Raw genomic sequence first — 23,984 nt, forward strand, 5'->3', positions numbered from 1 at the left:
CCGCAACTCCCCAGAAGCACCATAGCGGGAGCCAGGTCTTTAGAAAAGGTATCCAGTAGCCCCTGAAGTTACATGTTACATAATTTGCTTATCTGAGGCAGAGAGACCACAGGGTAGGGCAGGACGCTCCTATCCTCTACCACACTTGGGCACTTGTTCAGGGACAACTCACCAGGTGCCCACCAAGGTCAGTAGACTCTGAGTCCTCATGGGAAGACATGGGGTTCCATCTATGTCCCAGCTCCGGCAGGACAGGTGCAAACTCAATAGCATTAAAGATCCCCATTCGCAATGACACAAACCAACACATTTTATTCCTGGTGACCTTCAATGATCCATTTTATTATAAAGAACAGTATCAAAATATACGAATCTGTTTAAGAACCACCAAGAAATGCAGCTTTTTAAAGGGCCAAGTGAGTATCGACTGTTTCAAAGTAGGCAGCTTCTCCCTCCAAAGTCTCCTGGAGAAATGGGGTTGATGTCCATGGGCCACATTTTCTATAGGATGTCCTCTCAATAACTTAAAGGGTGAGTCTGGCTTCTGAACCAGGATGCCCGTCACAAATCCTCACGGGAGGGTGGCGGCTGTGTGGGGGTTTCCTCTGCAACTTCTGTCAGAAAACACACAGATCACTGCATGAGTACTCAGTGCTGGAGGGCCTTGAGGATGGGTTTAGATGGGATGGGAGCTGTATGTACAGGTGCTGGTGTCCCAGTACCCACTGGGGTACCCAGGCGGGCACTTCACAGCCTAGAGGCTGAGCAGTGAGGGTGAGAGATAGGAGGCAGAGGGCAGGCAGTGGCAGCAGACAATCCTGTCCGATGGCTGCTAGGTTCCTCTAGTATATCCTTGGTATTTCACTGACACAGTACTCCTACATGTGGATGTACAACGGTTGGCCCTGCTCAGGATGGGCTTTTGGGAAACTCTTGTCCCTGTTGGCCTCTCTAAACACTGCCTGTTCCTACTTCCTACAACTCTTGAGAGTCTGTCAGACTGAACTCTCTCTCTCAAGGAGGGGAGCTGACTTTCAGACTGACACCTATCAGTGGGGCTTGGCTTAGAAACAGTTTTTGCAGATGATTAGGAAAACCAGGATGGGCCCAGTCAAGGGTGACTGGTGGTATCCTTATGAAAAGAGAAAGCTTGGACACATGGAGACCATGTAAGGACTAAGAAGGTTCTGGAAGGACTGAACAGACCCCACTTTACAGCCTCAGAGCCAGCCACAGATCTGACCTTGGGCTGGAGTTCCAGAACCCAAGCTCACTCTGCTGGGAATCCTGGAGGGGCTGGTAGCTCAATGAGGCTGCATTCTGCTCTTCCTCCCCCTCACTGGGACCGGCACACTTTGCTCTTCCTCTCTTCTCCAGCCATCTGTAGACCCAGTCTGAAGGCATTAACTGACTCCTCCCTGTACTGGCCTCTTCACTTCTGCCAAGTCCTCCTCCTCCTCCTCCTCCTCGACCCTGGGTGTCCACTGCACAGAGGTTTGACCTGACTTCTGCACTATCACCAGAACAACTCTTCGTCCATTTCTTATTTGGCAGTTCCCAAGTGTCTGACTAGTCCCAGCCCTGGGGAGGGCAGGCCACGCTGCTCCTCGCCTTCTGCCACTCACCGCCTTCAGCTGTCTGTACACAAGCATCTTCTGTCTCCTCAAAACCTTCTGGACACACGCAGACAAAGCTCCCCGGAATATTGTAGCAGTTCTCATTTTTCTTCTTACACGCCTTTTCTGCTAGTGAGCATTCATCTATATCTGAAATAAAAATAGTCCATTTCAATAAATGACTGCGCGCGCACACACACACACACACACACACACACACACACACACACACACACGATTAGGAAACTCGCTCATTCACAAATGAAATCAATGGGATCATGAATGCCCACCAGAGAAAGAAGTGGAGATCAGGGAGGTGCTCAGAGGAGAGCTTCCTGGGCCTCAGTGGCCAGGCCTCAACTGGTGGGGCAGAGACATCTCAGCAGTGAGGATGGGAAGCCCAGTGCCCTGGGCAGTGCCCAATACCGAGGAGATGACCTCGAGCCGAGACAGCCAAGTCCCTTGGGAGCTGATGCTGGGACAGGGGCTCAGCAAGTGTGGCTGCAACCAGGTCCCCAGCACCGTCTGTGCAGGGGCAGACCCCACGTCTACCAGAGGTTGAAAGGTTCCCTGCCGCGAGGGCCCCTGGGAAAGTGATGCGGTTCTTCTGTGAAGTTCATCTTCTTCAGCAGACAGCTCACTGACCTGTACACTCTCCATTCTGCTTGCTGTAGCCAGAGATGCACTCTTTACAATTGGCTGGGCCTTTTCCGGTGCAGCCCACACAGGTAGAATCACATTCTAGAAACACGGAGGGGAGACGTCAGACAACTTCCACTTCAGCAAGGCAGGGCGAGAGCAGCATACCATGGAACACCACCCCCTAGCAACATGGAGGAACTCCGAAACAAAGCCACCTCAAGCCCAGTGCCAGCGTGTTTCCCCAATCAAGACCTCAGTAAGAGCAGCCGCGTGGAGACTGCAGGCCCTATGGTCCTAGTGTCACATTTCACCGAGAGGACACTGCAGCCTGCTAGCTTAGACCTGCGGGCACTGGGTGGCAGCCTCGCCCCTGCCTCCCTGTGAATTGCCTAAGACCCTAAAATACTCATACCCTTGACTAGCAAATTCGGAAAGCAAAAAAGAGTGTGAAGTATTTTCTAAGCTGGGCATGGTGACGCACACCTTTAATCCTAGAACTCAGGAAGCAGAGGCAGAGGATCTCTGAGTTTGAGGCTAACATGGTCTACATGGTGAGCTCCAGGATACCCAGGGCTACATAGAGGGATCCTGTCTCAAAAAACAAACCAAAAACAGTGAAAAGTTTTCCCTACGAGGGAAAAGACTGATGTGACTTAAACCAAAGAGCCTGCAACAGCAGCATGCTCCAAGATTACTATGATGTACGAAACACCGGAGGATGGAGATGTGCGGTTTTTCTGCACCACGTCTACTGCCGATGCCACCCCTTCCCAGTTGCTGAAGCGGACCGTACAGAGGACATCCTAGTCTCACACGCTGAAGGAAGACAGAGGAGCCCTATGGAGGATGACGGGTCCCCACGCTCTGGTCACCTTCACACGTGTATGAGCCGTTGACGTTCTCACAGTACTGTGCGTCGCTGCAGGGAGGGGTCTCTGCTGCACACTCATCCACATCTGGAACAAAACAGCAAGGCTGTGAGCAGAGCCAAGATGGCAGGGCTGAGGCACCACCCCCGACTGCAAAGGGCTCCCACGCTTCCGCATCAGCTCAGCCCCCACCCCCCACTTCCTGCGCTCTCCTACTCGTGGCTTGAAACCAGCTTGGGGCTGAGTTCTGAATCTGCCTGAGGCCAAGCAGCTGCTGAGGGCTGAAACCAAAACTAGAACTAACAGAGGGAGGAGGGTGGGCGGGCGGCGGCGGGGGGCACCTGGGGCTACAGAAGACCAAGCCAGTGCCATGGCAGGGCCCGCGTGCCCGGTATTGTGGTGCTACCAGGTGTGGTTGGGGCACTTGCTTAATCCAAACTACATGCAGGCCCTAAGAGTGGCCTTCCACAGCCCTGAGGGGCAGAGATGAAAGGTATCATCAGGTGGGAGTCAGACTGCGGGGGAGGGGGGAGCGGGACCCTCCCCTCTAAGGAACCTTTCCCCCTCCCACCCATTACCCTCCTCACCCACACAGGCATCGTCCACACGTGACCAGCCCACTTCGCACTCCACACAGTCTTTGCTGGTTGGACCTGAGCATGTCTTGCAGGACTCATCACAGGCTGAAAAGCAAAGGCTGTATTGAGAGGGCCCTTCAGGGAACAGCGTCCCGTCCTCCCCCACACAGAGGAAAGCTTACTTTAGAAGTGAGGATTTAAGCTCAGCGGGAAAATAACAAAAAAATGAAAACAAGAAAATAAGCAGCCGTTAATTCTGAGCAAGATGTCTCTACATGCAGCATCCCTCATGGATTCATAAAACATGAAGTGTGTGAACTCAACCAGGGACACTGCCCTGTGTGGGCAAAACTACAGGGCCCCCGAAGGCTGGCGAGGCCTGTGCTCTGCTCAGTGAGTTGACAGGCAGAGCTGACCTCAGCCGTGGGAAGCACCTGCCCGGGGAACCTTGACAACCAGGTAAAAACAAGAGGGCTGGTGGAGCCAGTGCGCCAAGGGTCCAGGTTCCATGTGTAGCCATCTCTTGTGGGCTCAGAAAATCCTTACTCCCTCCAAGTTGTTTGACGGACTGTGGATACATCCTAGCCTCTGTATCTTGCCTCCTCTCTCCAAGGACACCTGGCAGGAAACTGAAGGACCTGTCCATCCTCAAGCAACAGCCATAGGCTGGGAGCAAGCCTTTCATCAGAATATTCCAGGTGATCATATGGATTATGGCCCACTACTAGGTGCTAGGTCAAAAAACCCAAGGGCATTTGGCACAGGCATGACAGAACCTGATACACATGCACTCAAACTCCATGTCACGCCCACAAGAAGCGGCAAGTAGCTTTTCCTTCTGGTGCAGTTTACGGATGCTTCAAAAAGGCCACACCTCTAGTCCTCCTGAACTGCCTTGGACACCTGGGGTTAGGGGATCAAGAGGCCCTCTGTTCCCAGCTATGCAGTTTCGGCAGAGGGCCGCTCCCCACAGCCTCACCATAAACCAAGCTGGACAGAATCTGGGTGCTGCTGCTTACCTGCGCAGATGCTGTATGTCTCGTTCCTCATCAAGCTGAAGTAGCCATCCATGCAGTCGATACACAGTGGCCCCTTGTATCCCACGTGACACTGGCAGGACCCGTCACCCTCTCTGCTGCCATCTCCACTGCAGTGGCCATTCCCGCTGCAAGGCCTCTCAGACCCACCCTGGCATTCTGGGGAGACATAAATCTTTGCTTGGAGCGTGCCCCAGGGGTGGCCATGCTGTTCTCACACAGGGAGGGAGAATCACAGCACCTCAACATGCTCACAGCCTAACAGCCATTGGGATCCTTGACAATTTAAACCTGGCACCAATCCTGCTGAGGAAACGGGGGCCTGAAAGCTGAAGGAAAGGGCCAGAGACAGACACTGACTACCCAGGGCCTGCAGGATCAACACTGTAACGCCTGTGGGGAGCCAGCTGTGGGACAACGCATTATGTGCCGGCAGAGAGAAATCTGATGTGTTCAGCACCCGGCCAGGGAGAGACAAGCAAGAGGCATCTCAGCCCGTATGCATGTCTGAAACTGAAACTGCTGCCACCAGACCCAGCCTGATCTACATGACTGAGTCTGGTCTCAAAGCTCACTTCGTAGAAGGAAAGGCCACGGCCAGCTAAGCATGCCTACCACCCCCAACTCCTCACCAACAGGTCTCTGGAGTACACACGAGCTCCTGAGTCCACGATCCCTGCCCTAAAAACACACTAGGACCAGAGGCTCTGAGCTCTACAGTGCAAAAGAGGAACTTTCCTAAAGTTAGCAGTGATGCAGGAGCCCATGGTCCAGGCTCCCAGCACCAGAATGGGGGTGGATAGCTACTCAGCTGCGGAAAGAAGCAGGGTCCCCAACTCCACAGAAAGATGATGAGTTCAAGTCCCCTCTGTGCTTTTAAACACGAGAGAGTCAGAGAGGAATAACAGGAAAGATGCAGACTTGGGATTTCCCAAGAAAAAAACATACCCTGACAGTGTGGCCCATAGGTGCCCGGAAGACAGCATGCTTTCAGTGTCTGTACACAGAACCACTCAAATAGGTTAGGGTACTCCTTCTTCCTGAGGATTTAGAAATGGTCATTAAATCCCATGAAATGCTGGGCTGGGGGCATGGCTCAGTGGTGGAGCACACACAAGAACACCCCTAGGTGATGTCTGAAGCCTTGGACAGCTTCGTACCCTAAATATACTACAGGCCTTTACGAACATACTGGTGGGGAAGTTTAATTTGTAAACGAGGCATAGTAAGGGATCCACAATATCAGAACAGAATATGATACACTGTGATGAGACCTATCTCATCTACCTCAGGTGATCTGGGGCAGGAGGCACCATATAAGCCCCCAAAGCTGTGCGATGGGGGAAGCAGGGGTCAGGTGTGCACAGGACCTCTTTGCAAGCTTCCTGACTCTAAGAGCTGTGCTCTGGTAAGAAACGATGGTAATAAGTGGGTAAAATGGGACAGGGATGTAAGACTGCTAATGCTTCTGTAATTTCTCTACTGGGAAGTGACTGAAAACTACCAATCAGAAGGCAGGTCCTGAACACTCACAGTGTCTGCCACCAGGTCTCTAGCTGCTCCTCCTGCTGTTCCAAGAGCTGGTTGCACTCAAAGTCGCTGCTGTCACACAGGCCCTCCAGGATCTCCAGGAGCCGAATCTCACTGAAACATAACCTGTCAGCACCCCAAAGCACCAGCACACCAAAGCACCAGCCTGCTCACTTTAGATATGTCCCACGTAGAGACTACTTTAGTGAAGAGGAGACCCTCCACAACCAAGGGCAGGGTTAGTCAGGAAAGGGAAGCTAACTTGGGATGTGCAAGGGACCCACGGATAGCAGGTGCCTCCATCACCACAGCATGGGAAGGAGAGCTCATTCCGTCCCTAGGAGGGCTGGGGGCTCCAGTTTGCGTTTTCAAAAAGTCTTCGTGTGGGTGTGCGTGTTTATACACGACGCGCGCGCAGAAGTGGCTGTAGGGAGTGTGGAAGGCTGTAAGGTCAGTGAGTGGCCAGAGGCAGGTATAACCAAGGACAAGTGTCCACCATCTAAGGACCCCTTTCGTGTGCCGGTGGTTAGCACAAACCCCAAGGTCCGACTGCAGATTTGCAGTTCCTGGCCGCCAATCCGAGCAGGTCTTGGGTACCTACCTGAATTCGTACTTGGAAAGAGTTTTCTCCTCCCACGCCGTGTTGCCGCCGCCGAAATTCTTCCTGGCCGTGTTGGCCATCCCCTGCGGAGGAGGTGGCACCGGCTCGGTGGTCCGCTGTGAACCCCGCTTAGCCCCCGCCCAGCGCCGCTGCCCCGGGCCCGCCGCCCGCCCACCTGGTTAAACTTGTCCACCAGCGTCCGGCACCTCTGGCACAATGAAGGATTTCGGGAGGTCATGGCCGCCGGCGGCGACAGCAGCAGCAGCAGAAGCAGCCGGAATGCGGCAGCGGGGGGCAGGTGCATGGCGGGCGGACTGCCTAGCGACCGGCGAGGAACCGTGGAGTCTCGGCCTCCGCCCACCGGCCCGCGCGCCGGCCGTTCCCCGGGCTACTTCACCGCATCGCCGAGGCCCCGCCCAGCTCTCAACAGGCGCGCTGCCATTGGCCGGAGGAATACGCCCTGCCTGATGTGGACCAATTCAAGCTCGCCACGGCCAGCGACCAATGAAAAGGCCCCGGGTCAGCATCCCGCGAGAGAGGGGCAGGACCGCAGGCTTTTAACCTGTCCTTGTGCCCCGCCCCCTACTCGAGGCCCGCGGCGGCCATCTTTACTCCGGGCCGGAAGTAAAAGCGCCTTCCTCGGTTGCCAGTCTGGGCGGTGGTGGCCATATTAAGTTTGGGCGAGGACTTCGTTTCTGGGCTGCGTTTCCGCCGCCCGCTTCCTGCTGAGGGCAGTCCGCTAAACTCCGAGGGGTCAGGACGAGAGAGAGCGAGAGCGAGCTGAAGAGTTCAGCGCTCGCCGTGGGGATTGAGGTACTCGGGAGGTGGCGAGGCTGGGGCTCTTCCGAGCGTGACGGCCTTTGAGTTCCTCACCGGGGGGCTGAACACCTCACCTGGGGATCGGACTTAGGGGCGGAGCATGTCCCTGGGGGGCTGGCCATCGCACCTGAGGCCTGGACCTTTCAGCCTTCCCCCACCCTCCTCACCGGGCGGCCGCCTTGTCACCTGTAAACTGAGCTCTGCTCCTGGGGACCGGCTCAATGTATTTGGGGGCCCAGTAGTCGACATTTCCGCAGGGGGGCCTCAGGCAGCGGGCACACAGTGACCTAACGATTTTTAAATGACTTGATTGAGAAGTAATGTGCATTATCTAGATTTTAGAGAACACCTGTTTGTACAAATGATGCGGTTTCATCTGGTCTTTGGTTGACAAGTAGGCCTCATTTGCACCAGATCATTTATGTTTCCAGCTTAAAGCCACAATTTGAACGAATGATTCCGACAATTCCCGCGGAAGCCTTGGAATCCCAATTGACAGGGACAACAGGATCTTTGAAGGGTACTACCTAATCTGAGGTGCCCTCCTTCTCCAGTCACATTTGCTAACAGTATGGCCTTTTTGAACTTGGCTGCTGGAAGGCGATTAGCCATCTGTCTGCCCAGCAGCTCCCCCCATTCCCGTGGTAGGTGGTTTTTTTTGTACTGGTGAATATCTTATGTTGTTTTTTGCTCCTAGTTGAGCATTCCAACTCACTCTGGTCTTCTGTTGTCTTTGAAAATAGCTACTGTTGGTCCTCGGCAGAAAGCATCCCTATCTGGCTGTGAGGAAGTGCCCTGGCTGGGAGGGAGGAGGATCAGGTGAGTTCTGTGGATAATATTCACCCTAAAGCTTGGATTTCCTTCAAAGGTATGAGGAGCAGATGGTTGGGACAGCTAAGTTGGACTGCTGCTGCCTCAGTGACGTGGGTCCCTCCCTCCTCTTTTGAGACTGGGTCTCACATAGTGAAGGCTGGCCTGGAACCAAGGATGACCTTGAGCTTCTGATCCTCTTGCCTCCACCTCCTAGGTGCTGGAGATACACATATTTTCTAGCACAGCTGGGTTTTATGTGGTTCTGGGGATTGAACCCAGGGCTTTGTGCTCTTACCAAGTTGCCCTCCTGTCTCAGCCTCCCAAGTGCTGGAGTTAAGGGCGTGCATCACCATGCCCCTGTTTTTATGCTGGGTTGAGAACAGTGTTCCATGACCTGACATTTTTCTTTTAGTCAACAATCACACAATTCAGTACATTCTATTGTGTCTAACACAGGTGACCATAGTCAGGTGGGGTGTTGGCCAGACCCACTGTTTGCCCTGCAGCCAAACTTAGGACAAGCAAATGCCAGCTGTGCTTCGTTTACATTGCACTCAAGTCCTCATGACATGCCTTCATGCAGGGGTGATGAAAGCCTTTGGGGCATTTTCTTGGTTGATGATGTGAGAGAGCCCAACTCACTGTGGGCTGTGCCATCCCTGGGCTGGTGGTCCTGGGTGCTATAAGAAAGCAGGCTGAGCAAGCCATGAGGAGCAAGCCAGTAATCAGCACTCCTCCACGGCCTCTGCATCAGCTCCTGCCTCCAGGTTCCTGCCTCTGATTTCCCCGAATGATGGACTGTAAGATGAAATAAACCCTTTTCTCCCCAAGCTGTTCCTGGTCATGGTGTTTTATCACAGCAATATAAACCCTAACCAAGACAATAGGAATTATGAGAATTATTATATTTCAAAGGGTTGGGGCTGGAGAGAGATCTCTGTGGTTAGGAATGCTGACTATTCTTTTAGAGGACCAAGATTCAATTCCTAGCACCTACATAGCGCCTCACAACTATCTGTAACTCCAATTCCAGGGGATCAGATGCCTAGGTATATATGAAGGCAAAACACCCATACACATAAAATAATTTTCAAAAAATTAAAAAGGTGTGTTGGTCAGGGTTCTCTAAGAACAGAACTGATAGAATGAAATATAAGTGTGTGTGTGTGTGTGTGTGTGTGTGTGTGTGTGTGTGTGTGTGTGTGTATGTGTGTATACACACATACATATATGCGTTGTTTATAGGGGATTTTTGAGAATAGCTTACAGGCTGTGGTCTAGCTAGTCCAACAATGGCTGTCTACCAATGGAAGGTGATAGTGTTAATGTTGGATTCTTCTTGTCTTCGGTTCTGTGAAGGTACATGAAGTTTAAAGCCCCACATGGCTGGCAAGAAATCATCAGGCAAGTCGGACGGCACACCTTTCATTTCAGCACCCGGGAGGCAGAAGCAGGAGGATCTCTGTCAGCTTGAGGCCAGCCTGGTCCACAGAGGGAGTTCCAGGACAGCCAAGACTACACAGAGAAACCCTGTCTCGAAAAACCAAAAAAAAAAGAAAAGGAAAAAGAAATCATCCGGCGGGCAACCACTGCTGTTTCTGGGGCTGTTGGTCACGGTAGCTGCCATCCACCTTGTGGCCTGTCCCTATACCAAGGTAGAGGAAAGCTTCAACCTACAGGCTACACATGACCTACTGTACCACCAGCTGGACATAGACAAGGTGAGGCTGCGGCCTGGCGCTGAGACTTGCTCTACTTCCCCAGCTCTGTGCTGACCACACCTTCTCCTTGCAGTACGACCACCACGAGTTTCCTGGAGTCGTTCCCAGGACGTTCCTTGGGCCACTGATGATCGCAGTGTTCTCCAGTCCTGTGGTTTATGTCCTTTCGCTGTTGGAAGTATCCAAGTTTTATTCTCAGTTGACAGGTAAGGGCCTCACGTGGATGAGAACTGTGGCAGCATCACATGATCCCAGGTGTGGCGGGGTAGGGGTTGGAGTTGGCGGGACTCACTGTAGCCTTGTCACCAGACCTGGGACAAGCGAGCCCGAGCTGTAGCCTAGACGCCACTGAACTCCTCATGACGTACATTTAGATGCAGGGCTAGTGAAGAAGGTGTGACAATTCCCCCTGGCCCCGTTTCAGCTGGAGGGTCTCAGTAGTAACTCACAGAACCTTGGCTATTGCAGAGTCTGCATATTCCACAGGGGATGTGCAGGCGGACCTCAAGGTCTAAGATCACCACACTGGTCTGCATACAGAGCCCCTGGGCCCTTCTCTGTGCACATAGTTTTTCAGTGATGCAGAAGATTTGTTCTTACTAGTAGGACACGAGACAGTATTTTAGCACAGGTGTATGATATAGCAATCAGACCAGAGCACTTAGCTTTTTGTTGTTTGTTTCTTACGATACTTGTTTTGGGGTATTGGGAACACTGGCTCCTCTTTTTATTTACTTGTTTTTTTTTTTAATTTTTATTTAATTTATTTTATTTTATTTTTTATTTATTTATTTTTTTTTGAGACAGGGTTTCTCTGTGTAGCTTTGAAGCCTGTCTTGGAACTTGCTCAGTGGACCAGGCTGGCCTCAAACTCACAGAGATCCACCTGCCTCTGCCTCCGGAGTGCTGGGATTAAAGGTGTGCACCACCACCACTCGGCCTCCTCTTTTTATTTTTATTAATTTATTTGCTTATTTGCTTGTTTTAAGCCAGGGTCTCACTGTGTAGCCCAGGATGGCCTCCTGCCTCTGAGAGCTGGTTTGGTAGGTGTGTGCCACCACACTTGGCTTCTCTAGCTGTTTTTTTTTTGTTTTTTGTTTTTTGTTTGTTTGTTTTTTTGGTTTTTCGAGACAGGGTTTCTCTGTGTAGCTTTGTGCCTTTTCCTGTAACTCACTTGGTAGTCCAGGCTGGCCTCGAATTCACAGAGATCCGCCTGGCTCTGCCTCCCGAGTGCTGGGATTAAAGGCGTGCACCACCACCACCACCACCACCACCACCACCACCACCACCCGGCTTCTCTAGCTGTTTTAAAGAGAGTCCTCCATTGGTGACATACTGCCGTGCTGGAGATGGGCAGTCACCCCACTTCTATAGTTGGGATCCATACTTTTTTTTTAATATGCATGAGTGTTTTGCCACATGTATGCATGTGCACCATGTACATGTCTGGTGCCCATGGTAGTTAGAAGGGAGCAGATCCCTTGGAACTGGAGTTACAGATGGTGCTGAGCCACCATGTGATTAGTGGGAACTGAACTCAGGTCCTCTGTAAGTACTCCTAACTGCTGAGCCATTTCTTCAGCACCCCCACCTCTTGGTTTTTTTTTTTTTGTTTGTTTGTTTGTTTGTTTGTTTTTGAGATGTGGTCCTGGAGTGCATACTGTAGACTAAGCAGGCCTCAAACTCATAGAAATTTGCCTGTCTCTGCCTCCTGCGTGCCAGGTTTAAAGGCGTGCACCACCACCACCACCACCACCACCACCACCACCACCACCACCACCACCACCACCACACTAAGCCATCTCTCATACCCACCCATCCAACACCACCAAGCCAAGGACCGAACCCAGGGCCTTTGTGCTCACTTGGCAAACACTCTGCCACTGAGCTAAATCCCCAACCCCATACTTTTTTTTTCATACTAGGTTAAGAACATTCTACACATTGTTCGATAACCTGACATCTTTTTAGCCAACAATCACACTTTTCCAATTCAGAACATTTTATTGTGTCTCACTCAGCTGGCCATAGTAAAATTTCAGTTTGTCTGGTCTATGTGGAAGTGGAAAGCCTTTTTTTTTTCCTTCTTTTTTAAATTTCATATACATTTGTGGTTTTGCCATGCATATCTGTGTGAAGGTGTCGGATCCCCTGAAACTGGAGTTATAGACAGGTGTGAACTGTCATGTGGGTGCTGGGAATTGAACCTTGGTCCTCTGGAAGAGCAGACACTGCTCTTAACCCCTGAGCCAATTCTCCAGCCCCCATGGAGAACTTTAAAAGCTGAATTCCCGAGGGAAACACAGCCTACTTCTCAGAAAGGCTGGTTAGGGTGGGGAGACCTGCCTTTGCCCAGGGCAGCTTGCAGGCTGCAGCCGCAGGGAAGGTGGGATCAATGCCTCTAATGGGCCAGGGCCACACCTCAGCCCCGAAGGAAATCGGTGGTGAGTATGCCAGCTGCCTTTGCACAGTGACATTTTGTTCTCAGCATGGGATTTCTGATGATGCCAGCTCCTGCAAGAGGCCCAAACGATTCCTCTCAGGGTTATGATAGCCATCCTAGAATGGAGGTTGTGTGATCAGCCGTCCTTGTCCAGGACTCAGCAGACGTTTGGAAAGATGGGAACCAGGAGGAGCCCTAGGATTCAGGTGACAGATAGGGCAGATGGGATCTTGAAGAAAGTAAAAGAGCTTTGCCTGGGCATCGTAAACAGAAGTGACAGACAAGCTCCCTGGTAGCATCAGTACAGCATCTGGACCTAGACTCTCATGGTCACAGGCCCCAAAGTGAGACATCTGTGCTTTGAGTCCAGTATCCAGTAGTATGCAGGAATAGAGAAGCCTGGTGCTGGGCAGGGCCCGCTCTGAATGCCTGGGTCAGCTTCTAAATGTCTGCAGTTCCCATCCTGGGGCCGTTCCCATGGCCATCAGTTTCTTGTCCCATCACTCTAGGCCTTGGCACCCACTGGCCAGTGGCTAATAAGGCTTGTCTACTCAGGCTGTGTGGACCGACCCTGTCCAGGGGTGCCTGCCTCACCTAAGATCACTTGCTCCAGTGATAGCTCCCCATCATCTCCCTGCCCTGTAGCTGGTGTTGCCGCCACATCATGATCTGGATGCTTCACGGGGTTGTTTTTGAGTTGGGCCTTCATCAGCACTGCCCCCCCCCCCAGTCTAGAGGTCTCTGGTTCCCCTGCCCTCCCAACACTGCTCCCCAGCTTTGCCCAGCAGTTGGCAAACACTCAGCCAGGCCTGTGGGGCTGAAAGGAAGAAAGAAACTTGGATGGTGTAAAGTCTCGGTGCAAACACGGGCCCCGGGTCTCTAGTGGCCACGTCTGGGACCTAATGTGCACTCCCAGGTAGTCCCCCTGCACATTGTCACTGACTAGCACTGCAAAGGAGACCCCACGGGCCCCTGGCTGCTTCATCCACGTGTGCTCTTGGGGCACTCACAGCATGATTTTGTTGTTCATTTGATGCAGTCAGAGGAGTCCTGGGACTTGGTGTGATTTTTGGACTCTGGACATTACAAAAGGAAGTGAGACGACAGTTTGGGCCCACGGTGGCTGCCATGTTCTGCTGGATATCAGCCACACAGTTTCACCTCATGTTCTACTGTACACGGACGCTCCCCAACGTGTTGGCCCTGGCTGTGGGTATGTAGCTTCAGGAGGTGCCTTCTGACTCCTCACTTCAGCTAAGCACACACACATCTACCCACAGCACTGCCCCCACCTACCCCATCGGCTCCTCAAACTGCTCAGGGTCTCCTGCTATGGAAGCAGGGGTCTCTGTATTCAGGCTGGTACTTTGTAGAAAATGCTACCCTGGAGTACCTGTGTGCCACCCAACAGGCAGGTAGGCGTCTTTGAAGTTTGTCTGGATGTGTTTCGGGAGGGACATAGTCCTGCTGTGTAGTCCAGGCTGCCTTGAAAGCTAGAGCCTCCTATCTTAAACTGCCGGACTGAGCAGTCACAGCTTCTTTTAAGATTTATTTTTATTTTGTGTATAGGAGTGTTCTGAATGCATTTAAGCACATCGTGTGTATGCAGTGCCTGCAGAGGCCAGAAGAGGGCATCAAGTCCTCTGAAACTGGAGTTGCAGACCGCTGTGAGCTGCCATGTGGGTGCTGGAGTGGAACCTGGGTCCGCTGCAAGAGTCTTTTAGTGGCTGAGCATTGCTGCAGCCCCTGTAGAGGGATTTATCTATGTGCCTTTTGTAATAAGAAAGTGAGCCTGGTGATGGTGCACACCCCTAATCCCAGCACTCCAGAGGCAGAGGCGGGCGGATTGCTGAGATTGAGGCCAGCCTGGGCTCTAGTTCCATAGCAGCCAGGATTGTTACACAGAGAAACCCTGTCTCGAAAAACCAAAAAGAAAAAAGAAAAAAAGAAAGAGAGTGAGTCCCCTTGTGTGTGTTCTGTGTTTTTCAGTTCTGCCGGCCCTCACAGCCTGGCTGCAGCATAGGTGGGCCCTCTTTATCTGGCTCTCAGCCTTCGCCATTATTGGCTTCAGGGCTGAGCTGTGCATGCTGCTGGGCCTTATGCTGCTGCTGACCTTGTACCAAAGAAGATTGTCTGTAGCCAGGTTGTTCCAGCACGCCATCCCAGCAGGGATTCTCTGTCTGGGTAAGTCAGCGTCTCGGTTTGTCTGTGTATTTCGGTTTTGGTTTAGGTGTTTTGAGACAGAGTCCTACTGTCTTAGTTACTGTTCTGTTGTTGTGAAGAGACACTGTGACCAAAGCTGCTTTAAAAGAAAGCTTTTCATTGTGGGGCTGACTTACAGTTTCAGAAGGTTAGTCCATGGCCGTCATGGCAGGAAGCTTGGCAGCAGGCAGGCATGGTGCTGGAGCAGTAGCTCAGAGCTCACATCCTGATCTACAGGCAGCAGGCAGAAACAGAGATTGAGACTGGGCCTGGTGTAGGCTCATTTGAAACCTTAAAGCCCAGCTCCAGAGACACACCTCCTCCATTCATTCATTCATCCAATCATTCTTAAACCTCTTCCAACTAGGAGCCAAACATTCAAATTTCTTAGCCTATAGGGGCCATTCTCTTTCAAACCACCATGCTCACTGTGTAGCCCAGGCTGGCCTCAAATTCAAGCTCCTCCTGTGTTAGCCTTCATAGTGCTGAAATTACAAGTGTGCCCGTTTGAAACTTTGTGTGTGTGTGTGTGTGTGTGTGTATAGCATCCAAAGGTCAACCTCAGTGTTGTTCCTCACTGAGTTAGCTACCTTGGTTTGATTTTGTTTTTCTAGATTTTTTGAGAAATATTTATTCCTATTCCATGTGTATGGGTACTTTGCCTGCCTGCATGTCTGTGTACTGCATGTGCGCCTGGTGCCCATGGAAGCCATAGAGGGTATCAAACCCCCAGGAACTAGAGTTATGGACAGTTGTTAGCTACCATGTGGGTATGCTAAGGCATCTCTCCAGCCTCATACCTCATATATATATGAGACAGGGTCTCTCTACATAGCCCTGGCTGTCCTAGAACTTACTTTGTAGACAAGGTTGACCTTGAGCCGGGTGGTGGTGGCGTACACCTTTAATCCCAGCACTCAGGAGGCAGAGCCAGGCGGATCTCTGTGTTTTTGAGGCCAGCCTGGTCTACGAATGAGATCCAGAACAGGCACCAAAACTACACAGAGAAACCCTGTCTTGAAAAAACAAAAAAAACAAAACAAAAAAAAAAGGACAAGGTTGGCCTTGAGTTCATAGAGATCCACCTGCCTCCTGAGTCCTGGGATTAAAAGCATGCACCACTACACCCAACCTGTTCTTAGCTTTTTATGTGGGCTGTGGGATGGAACTCAGGCCTTCAAGCTTGCATAGGGCAGCTCTTTACTAAGTGGTTGTCTCAACTCTTGAGATTTGTTTTGTTGTTGTTGTTTTATTACACTTGTGTGTGTGTGTGTGTGTGTGTGTGTGTGTGCGCGCGCGCGCGCGCGCGCGTGCATGGCCACACATGAGCCTGTGCACACTACAGTGCTACAATGCATATCTGGAGGTCAGAGCACAACTTGTGAAAGTCAGTTCTCTCCTTCCACCATGTAGACCTCAGGGATTGAACTCAGATCGTCAGGCTTGGCAGCAAGTGCCTTTACCACTGGCCCCCAAAAGACGAAAAGATTTTTTAAAAAATCTTTATTTTATTTTTAATTATGTATTTATACAAGTATCCCATTGTGGTAATATGTTGTGTGTGATTGTAGGCACCCATAGAATCCAGAAGACGATGTTGTATTTCCTGGAACTGGAGTAACAGGCAGTTGTGAGCCTTCCTTTATGGGTTCTGGGAACTGAACTTGGGTCCTCTGAAAGAGCAGTATGCACTGTTAACTACTGAATCATCTCTCTCCAGCCCCAATTTATTTTAAGGTGGAATAAGATGATCTGAACATTGGCATCAGTAGAACATCCCAGTTCTTTCTCTAGTGGTGGCTTCTACCTGGAAGCCTGCATCCACCCACTGTCCTTCAAGCTTCTTGGCCAGGCAGGAGGGGGGCAGTGTGTTCTGTGCTGGGGATAATACTTGATGGGAAATGGTGTCACACACCACCAGCTCCTTTTATGGAAAGCTTCTGGTAGTTTCTGTGGCCAAGCAGCCACTTTATGGGGGCAGTTAAGCACAGTGCACATGTGTGTGGGTTGAGGCTTGAATTTTATAGTTGCCTATGTTCCTTACTGAGGACACTTTTGTTCTGTTATTAGGACTGACGGTTGCTGTGGACTCCTATTTCTGGAGATACCTTGTATGGCCAGAAGGAGAGGTGCTTTGGTACAACACTGTCCTGAACAAAAGTTCCAACTGGGGCGTATCCTTTCAGAAGTGCAAGGCTAGTCAGCCCCAGGACCCTGGCCTCTATCTCCTGTCTCCCTGTCAGGCAACTGGTCCGGCACAGGTAGGGTGGCTAAGGTCACACCTGGGACTCACTGGCCCTGGGTGGCACTGAGACCCATGCTGTCTCCTACCTATCCTGTGTCAATATCTCCCTCAGCATTGCCTACTCTTTTTTTTTTTTTTTTTTTTCTTCGAGACAGGGTTTCTCTGTGTAGCTTTGGAGCCTGTTCTGGAACTCACTCTGTAGACCAGGCTGGCTTCAAACTCACAGAGATCCATCTGCCTCTGCCTCCCTAGTGCTGGGATTAAAAGCGTGCGCCACCACTGCCTGGCTAGCATCACCTAGTTGTACCCGTGGTTCACAGAGTAGTCTGCCTTTAAAAACATTTATCACTGAGTACTTCCGATGGGCTCTTGGTCAGAAAGGACAGCATAGCTATGACTTGACGACATGCCATCCTCAACTATTGATACTGTGAAGGATAAAGGAACATAGTCCTCTGGGGCTGTACTGTAGCTGAATATGCTGTGCCCAGGATCCTTCACCCCCATAACTCCTCAGCAGGTCTCTGTTGTGTCTTTTGGCATAACTGTCTTTGGGGTCATTTCAGCCCTGATGCTGTTACCGTCCTAGCTCCATTCAGTGGACGGTGACTCAACCTCTAACAATGTCGTGCCTCCTTAACCTGACCTCAAGACCTCCCCGCTCCTCTGGTATTTCTACTCTGCCCTGCCCCGAGGCCTGGGCTGCAGCCTTCTCTTCATCCCCCTGGGTGCAGTGGACAGGAGGACCCATGCACTGGCCCTGCCAAGCCTGGGATTCGTGGCTTTGTATTCGCTCCTGCCGCATAAGGAACTGCGGTTCATCATCTATACCTTCCCTGCGCTCAACATCATGGCTGCCAGAGGCTGCACCTATGTGTGAGGGTTTCATCCTCGGGATACTTGTCTGCTCTTTCATTTTTACTATATTTTCTGGGGGATTACCCAGCTGGTAGATATTTTTAAAGCTCCATTAGAAATAGGTTTTCTGTGCTGGGTGTGGTAGCATATACCTTTGATCCCAGCATTTGGGAGACAGAAGCAGGAGGCTCTCTGTGAGTTCAAGGCTTGTGTGCTCTATATAGTGAGACTTTGTCTCAAAATATCAAAAAAAATGACTGAGTTTGCTGGTTTCTCACTCAAATCACAGTGTGCCTCTTGCTGCTTTTCTTTTGTGTGCTTTCTGCCTTGGTTCAGCTCAGAGTTCCATGAAAGGTGCAGACCCTGGCTTGAGTCACAGGTGAAGCTGGGTGTTAATTAGTGTGCAAGAGCAGGTTTGTGGAGGACAGCTCCTCTTTTTGTTCTGTTTTTTGTTTTTCGAGACAGGATTTCTTTGTGTAATAGCCATGGCTGTCCTGGAACTTGCTTTGTAGATGATGCTAGCCTCGAACTCACAGATCTGCCTGCCTCCCAAATGCTGGGATAAAAGGCGTGCGCCACCTCTGCCCGACCTTTTCTTTTCTTTTCTTTCTTTTTTTTTTTTTATAGGCATGCACTACTTTTTAGAAATCCTGTCATAGTTTACCCAGGTCCCTTAGTTGGGATAGAGTGGGTGAAATTGTGCTGAAAATCTTTGTTTGAGGCCAACAGTTCAAAAATGTGGTTGGTAGACTGTAGACTATTTCTTAAAGGACCAGAGAACCAACATTCTCCTGTCTGTGGGCCGAAGGTCTCTGTCACAGCTGCTAACTGCCATTGTTGAAGGCCAGTCTCAGCTGACTGACAGTGAAAACTAAGGCAGGGCCATGTCCCATCAGCTGAGACAGAACAGACGACAGCCCAGAGTTTATTTGGGGTGACCTAAGCTGCAGCTTAGGAACTAGGTTCAAGCTATGATCTTATAGACCCAATCGGGTCTTAAAGGCAAACCTCAGGGAAGGTGGGCAGAGCACTCATTGCCCACAGCGATCTAGGCAGGGCAGGTGTAGTGACTCACCTGTAATCCCAGTACTTGAGAACACCAACTTCAGCCATCCCAAGCTACACAGTGAATTTCAGATCCTCCTGTACTATAGAATGGGTCTTTTTTAAAAATGAAAATCAGAAAAGGGCTGGGATAGAGCTCAGTTTGTAGAGTACCTGCCCAGCATGCACAACGCTCTTGATTCTGTCTCAGCACCACAGCAATTAGGTGCACTTGTACGTGCCTGTAACCGTTCAGGAGGTGGAGGTTCAAGGTCATCTTTGGCTATATAGCCATTTCAAGATCCGCCCAGATTACATGAGACCCTTTATAAATAAATAAATGTAAAAGAATCTAGATCAGAGCCGGGCGGTGGTGGCACACGCCTTTAATCCCAGCACTCGGGAGGCAGAGGCAGGCGGATCTCTGTGAGTTCGAGGCCAGCCTGGTCTCCAAAGCGAGTTCCAGGAAAGTTGCAAAGCTACACAGAGAAACCCTGTCTCAAAAAAAAAAAAAAAAAATCTAGATCAGTGTAGGAGCAAACTGACTTCAACAGGATGACTTAGAGAATGCATGTAAAGCTGTTCCCAGAAACTGACCAAGAAGACCAAAGATAACGACATCTTGGAGCTGGGTTTGGTAGTACACACCTGTAATCACAGCGTTCAGGAAGCCAACCAAGGGGGATGGACCATAGGTAAGAATGCTTGCTATACAAGTATGAGGATCTGCGTTTGGGACCCCAGCACCAATGTTAACATGTTAACCTGTAACGCCAGCACTGTGGTAGCCATGAAGGGGGACAGAAAAAAATGGCAGATTCCATGTTCAATGAGAGGCACTATCTCAAAGGAATAAGATGGAGAGTGATAGAGGAGGATACCTGATGCTCTCTGGCTTCTGCATATGCACACCCGAGTGCGTGCATTTGCGCACAAAGGTACACACATATATCACACTCATGCCCCCACAGAAAATGCCAGCCCCTCTCTCCAACCAAAGACAGTCTTGGGAAAGGAAGGGAGGGTGAGCCAATCCCAGGACCTGGTTCAGGGTTGGGCTGTTCTGGCCTGGAGATTCTGAGCATGCTGAAAGATCCTCAGTACAGGGCTCCTTGTTGAAGTCTGCCTGCCAGTCCTCAGGCTGGCATTTTGGAAACCTTGATTTGCTCCGTGTGCTTTGTTTAGACACAACAGAAGCAAGCAGTGAGCTAGACTTCTGCCCTAAGCAGAAACTGAGGAGTCTTTTGAAAAGGCTTTTTAAAAACCTAGTATAAACTTGAATTGGCTCTTGAGTGGAAATCTGAAGTTTTCATTTATATACTTATTATTATGTGTGTGCATTATGGGGGGGGTGCACATGCTGTGGCATGATTGTGGAGGTCAGAAGACCAATTGGTGGAGCCAATTCTCTCTACACCTTTATGTGAGTTTGTACTCAGGTTACCAGGCTTACAGGGCGAGTGCCTTTACCCACTAAGCCATGTCACCGACCCTTTTTGTTTTGAGATAATCTTGCTATGTAACCCAGGCTGGCTTCAAATTTGCCATCATTTATTCTTCAGCCTCCCAATGCTGGGATTCCAGGCCTATGCCACTGCGGGCAACCACAAAGTTCTTCAGATTGTATTTTAGTCACTTTGGTTACTTGAGGTTTTTAAGGCAAGTTTAGCCTAAGCTCGGGAGTCCCAGCAATCTGTCTGTCCCCATATGACATTTAGAAGAGATGATCATGAGGTGATGTGTCTGTGGGGTTTAGGACAACTTTAAGGTGCCTTCTGTGGGTTTGGGACAGGACATTGTCAAAGCTGACAGTAAGATACCTCAGTTTGTATCTTCACTTTGTGCCTTCAACCATGAAGGAACATGAAATTGATTGGCTGTCATCAGCTTGTAGACAAGACTCCTTGAGGATGTGGCTTATCTATAGTCAGAATTAAACAGGTGAGGGACCCAGAGTCTCAAGACAGGAGACATGCAGAAAGAGGCCAGCAATGCCAGGCTTTTGTCTGTGTTTAGTTACCATGTGGATCCAGATAAGGAGTTGGTCCTTTTTTTTTTTTTTTTTTTTGGTTTTTGGAGACAGAGTTTCTCTGTGTAGTTTTGCACCTTTCCTGGAACTCAGTCTGTAGACCAGGCTGGCCACTTGCTCTGCCTCTCAAGTGCTGGGATTAAAGGCATGTGCCGCCACCGCCCGGTGAGTTGGTGCTTTTATTAAGAGCGGTTTCAAAGCCCTTTTGATGTTTGGCTGATTGTCCAGATACATCTTTGATTAACTTCCCTGCTTGTAATGACTTGGTGAAGTTGGAGTGGGCTGATATTCTAGGACCACTTTTCCTAGATGTGACTGGATATGCTGGTGTTCTTGCCACCATAGGCATTTCGTTGAATGTCATTCTTTTTACAGCCTGAATAACTATAAAAAGCCTTGGCTGTACAAGATGGGAACTCTGCTTGTGATAGGACACATCCTGGTAAATGTGGCATATACGGCCACATCCCTCTACGTATCCCATTTCAACTATCCTGGTGGTGTCGCAATGCAGCGGCTACATGAGCTGGTGCCACCCCAGACAGGTTGGTACAGGGTGCTCCCCGGGGACCAGGCTGGCCCTGAGAGAGCTACCATGTTGGCTTCTAACCGAGGTTTGCTTTTCCTAGATGTTCTTCTGCACATTGATGTGGCTGCTGCCCAGACAGGAGTGTCACGGTTTCTACAGGTCAACGATGACTGGAGGTTTGTTTCTGTAGTATTACAGCTACAGGTGGAGTTGCTTCTCACAGAGGCCACCTATTAGTCACTTCAGTGGCACCTAGGTGGTAGGGAGAGACGGTGTGAGACAGTTGGCTTTTCTCTCCCAGGTATGACAAGAGGGAAGATGTCCAGCCTGGAGCAGCGGGCATGCTGGACTACACGCACATCCTCATGGAGGCAGCACCCAGGCACCTGGCCCTCTACAGCGACACACACCGTGTCCTGGCCAGTATTGAGGGCACTACGGGTGTGAGTCTGACTCTGACCAAACTGCCACCCTTGGATGTCAACCTGCAGACAAAACTGGTGCTTCTGGAGCGGCTGCTTAGGCCGGCCTGAGAGGGTGGGAGTTCACCAGGAGCATCGCAGTGTGGTCACCCTTCTAACTCAGTGAAGACAGTTCAGGAAAGCAAAGCAAAGGACCAAGGACTCCCAGCATGCCTCTGGTGTCGGCCTGCAGCAGGCTGGGCCCAGCCATAGCCACACCTGGGGCATAGGGTGGAGAGACTCTGGAGCCCGGGACACACCACCAAGTGTGACAGTGGCCTGCTCAGACCTGTCTGCCATGGTTAGGTGGCCCACAGGATCGTTTATATTCAAACTGGGAACCAGTCATAACCAAGAGGGGACAGCGAGCCAGGCAAGAACACCCTGCCACCCCAGCTCTGCAGTGACCCTTGGTGTGTATTTCCTGCCCTGAACCACACTTGGTGCCCATGGCCTCAGGAGACCACAATACAAACCCAGAGCTTCAGGACAGGGAGCTCCACCACCACCCATTATTGCAGCTGTTTATTCTTAGGACATAAACATGTTTATAAAAGAACAGAAATAAAAATTATGTTTTCTTATATTGTCTTGTTATGTGGTTACCTCCAGAGACAGTCTCTGCCCTGGTTTCACAGTAGGGACCACTGGCTCTGTCACACTGTACTGAACATTCATTTATGAAATATGACTGATCATACAAATAACATATGTGTGTACATCATGTATCCAGTATGAAGGCCCACACCACACATGCTCATGTGTATGCACATGCAGATATCACATACATAGCCTGCAAAGCACATATCTGCACAGGATACTCCACAGCTATAAATACTTATGCCTGTGTGTGTGTGTGTGTGTGTGTGTGTGTGTGTGTGTGTGTGTGTGTGTGTGTGTGTTGGGGGATTACTACTTAACGTCAATGTTCTGTAAATCATTCCTAATTCTGATGTTTCTATGGTGTGAGATGTGTCCAATGGGAGCCCTGTCACGTGGTGCGTGTCCTCCTGGGCTGTGGGATTAGTCATGTTTCAAGTGCCCTGGCTCCTTTTGGTGGAGAATGGTTTTAGGCTGAGATCTGGAGCTGAGTATCCTTGTTGCTTTTTGGGTGTCTGCTCTTAGGCACTTCCTGTAGACAGATCAGGACATACAAGCATGCCTGCATGTGCACACATGAACATGTATGGACAGTCATGAGCCATATCTATACTACCTGTTTGGTAGAACTGGGGGTTGAACCCAGGGCCTTATGCATGCTAGCCTAGCATGCACCACTGAGCTATATCCTCAGCCCCAGTACCCATACAGTTGATCCCATGTCATGGAGTTCCTGTCATCCTCCATGCCACAACTCTGTAAACTCCTTCCACAATGGAAACTGTGGCTCTTGGCAGTGTCCATACATTCGGTACTTTGTTCAACAACAAAATACACATCTTGTAATTCTGGAATTGCTGTGCAGAACAAACTTGCCAGAGGGAGGTCAAGATCCATCTGCAGTTCACTCCCCTGCCCATGACTACGTGTGTAAACCCTGTTGATAAGTTTCTTGGGCTGGCCCTTGCCCTGCCTCAGGATAGTTGTTTTCCACTTGAAATGAAGATAATATGTGTTTGTGTGCATGCAAGCCTTTATCTTAGAAACTTTTGCCACCTTCCCACCATTTTCAGTTTGCATAGCATGACTATGCTTCTAGGGATTGAGCCACTACTAGAGGCAAGTGCGGGGAGGTTTCTTCCTCACCTCTGTTGACGCTCTACAGGCGGAGGAGCCTGGGGTGGTGGAGCCTGGAAAAGGCAGACTAACGTCTCATGCAGCAGCCAACTTTATTCAGAGCATCAGACACTTTCTACCCTGAGAGTTAAGAAGAGTCACACGAGTAAAGTTTACAATCATAAGGATAAGCGCACATGACAAAAACATATTTTCCCATAGAGGAGTATA

The 23,984-nt window shown here is 50.4% G+C and overlaps 2 protein-coding genes across 3 annotated transcripts; one reads left to right on the top strand and one right to left on the bottom strand.

Annotated features, from left to right (window-relative positions):
* Positions 1-314: 314 nt before the first annotated feature.
* On the bottom strand, positions 315-7,275 carry Creld2 (cysteine rich with EGF like domains 2). The gene is made up of 10 exons (XM_028878177.2): positions 7,049-7,275; positions 6,874-6,956; positions 6,276-6,386; positions 5,691-5,782; positions 4,725-4,901; positions 3,715-3,810; positions 3,131-3,214; positions 2,262-2,357; positions 1,626-1,766; positions 315-614 (listed from the first exon to the last, which is right to left on the bottom strand). The coding sequence occupies exons 1-10, from the start codon at positions 7,175-7,177 to the stop codon at positions 562-564; spliced, it is 1,062 nt and encodes a 353-aa protein (XP_028734010.1). The 5' UTR covers positions 7,178-7,275; the 3' UTR covers positions 315-561.
* Positions 7,276-7,503: 228 nt separating this feature from the next.
* Positions 7,504-22,623, top strand: Alg12 (ALG12 alpha-1,6-mannosyltransferase). 2 transcript variants are annotated; one of them, XM_028878175.2, is made up of 12 exons: positions 7,504-7,686; positions 8,124-8,336; positions 8,436-8,511; positions 9,865-10,226; positions 10,300-10,432; positions 13,709-13,882; positions 14,659-14,853; positions 16,942-17,045; positions 17,769-17,992; positions 21,423-21,592; positions 21,677-21,752; positions 21,878-22,623. In XM_028878175.2, exons 4-12 carry the CDS (start codon positions 9,888-9,890, stop codon positions 22,107-22,109), a joined length of 1,647 nt encoding a protein of 548 aa, XP_028734008.1. In that variant the 5' UTR covers positions 7,504-7,686; positions 8,124-8,336; positions 8,436-8,511; positions 9,865-9,887; the 3' UTR covers positions 22,110-22,623. The 2 variants fall into 2 exon arrangements, with proteins under 2 accessions (XP_028734008.1, XP_028734009.1); XM_028878176.2 differs by lacking the exon at positions 8,124-8,336.
* Positions 22,624-23,984: the final 1,361 nt, after the last annotated feature.

This window comes from Peromyscus leucopus, chromosome 20 (assembly GCF_004664715.2).
Source record: "Peromyscus leucopus breed LL Stock chromosome 20, UCI_PerLeu_2.1, whole genome shotgun sequence".
Lineage (NCBI taxonomy): Eukaryota > Metazoa > Chordata > Mammalia > Rodentia > Cricetidae > Peromyscus > Peromyscus leucopus.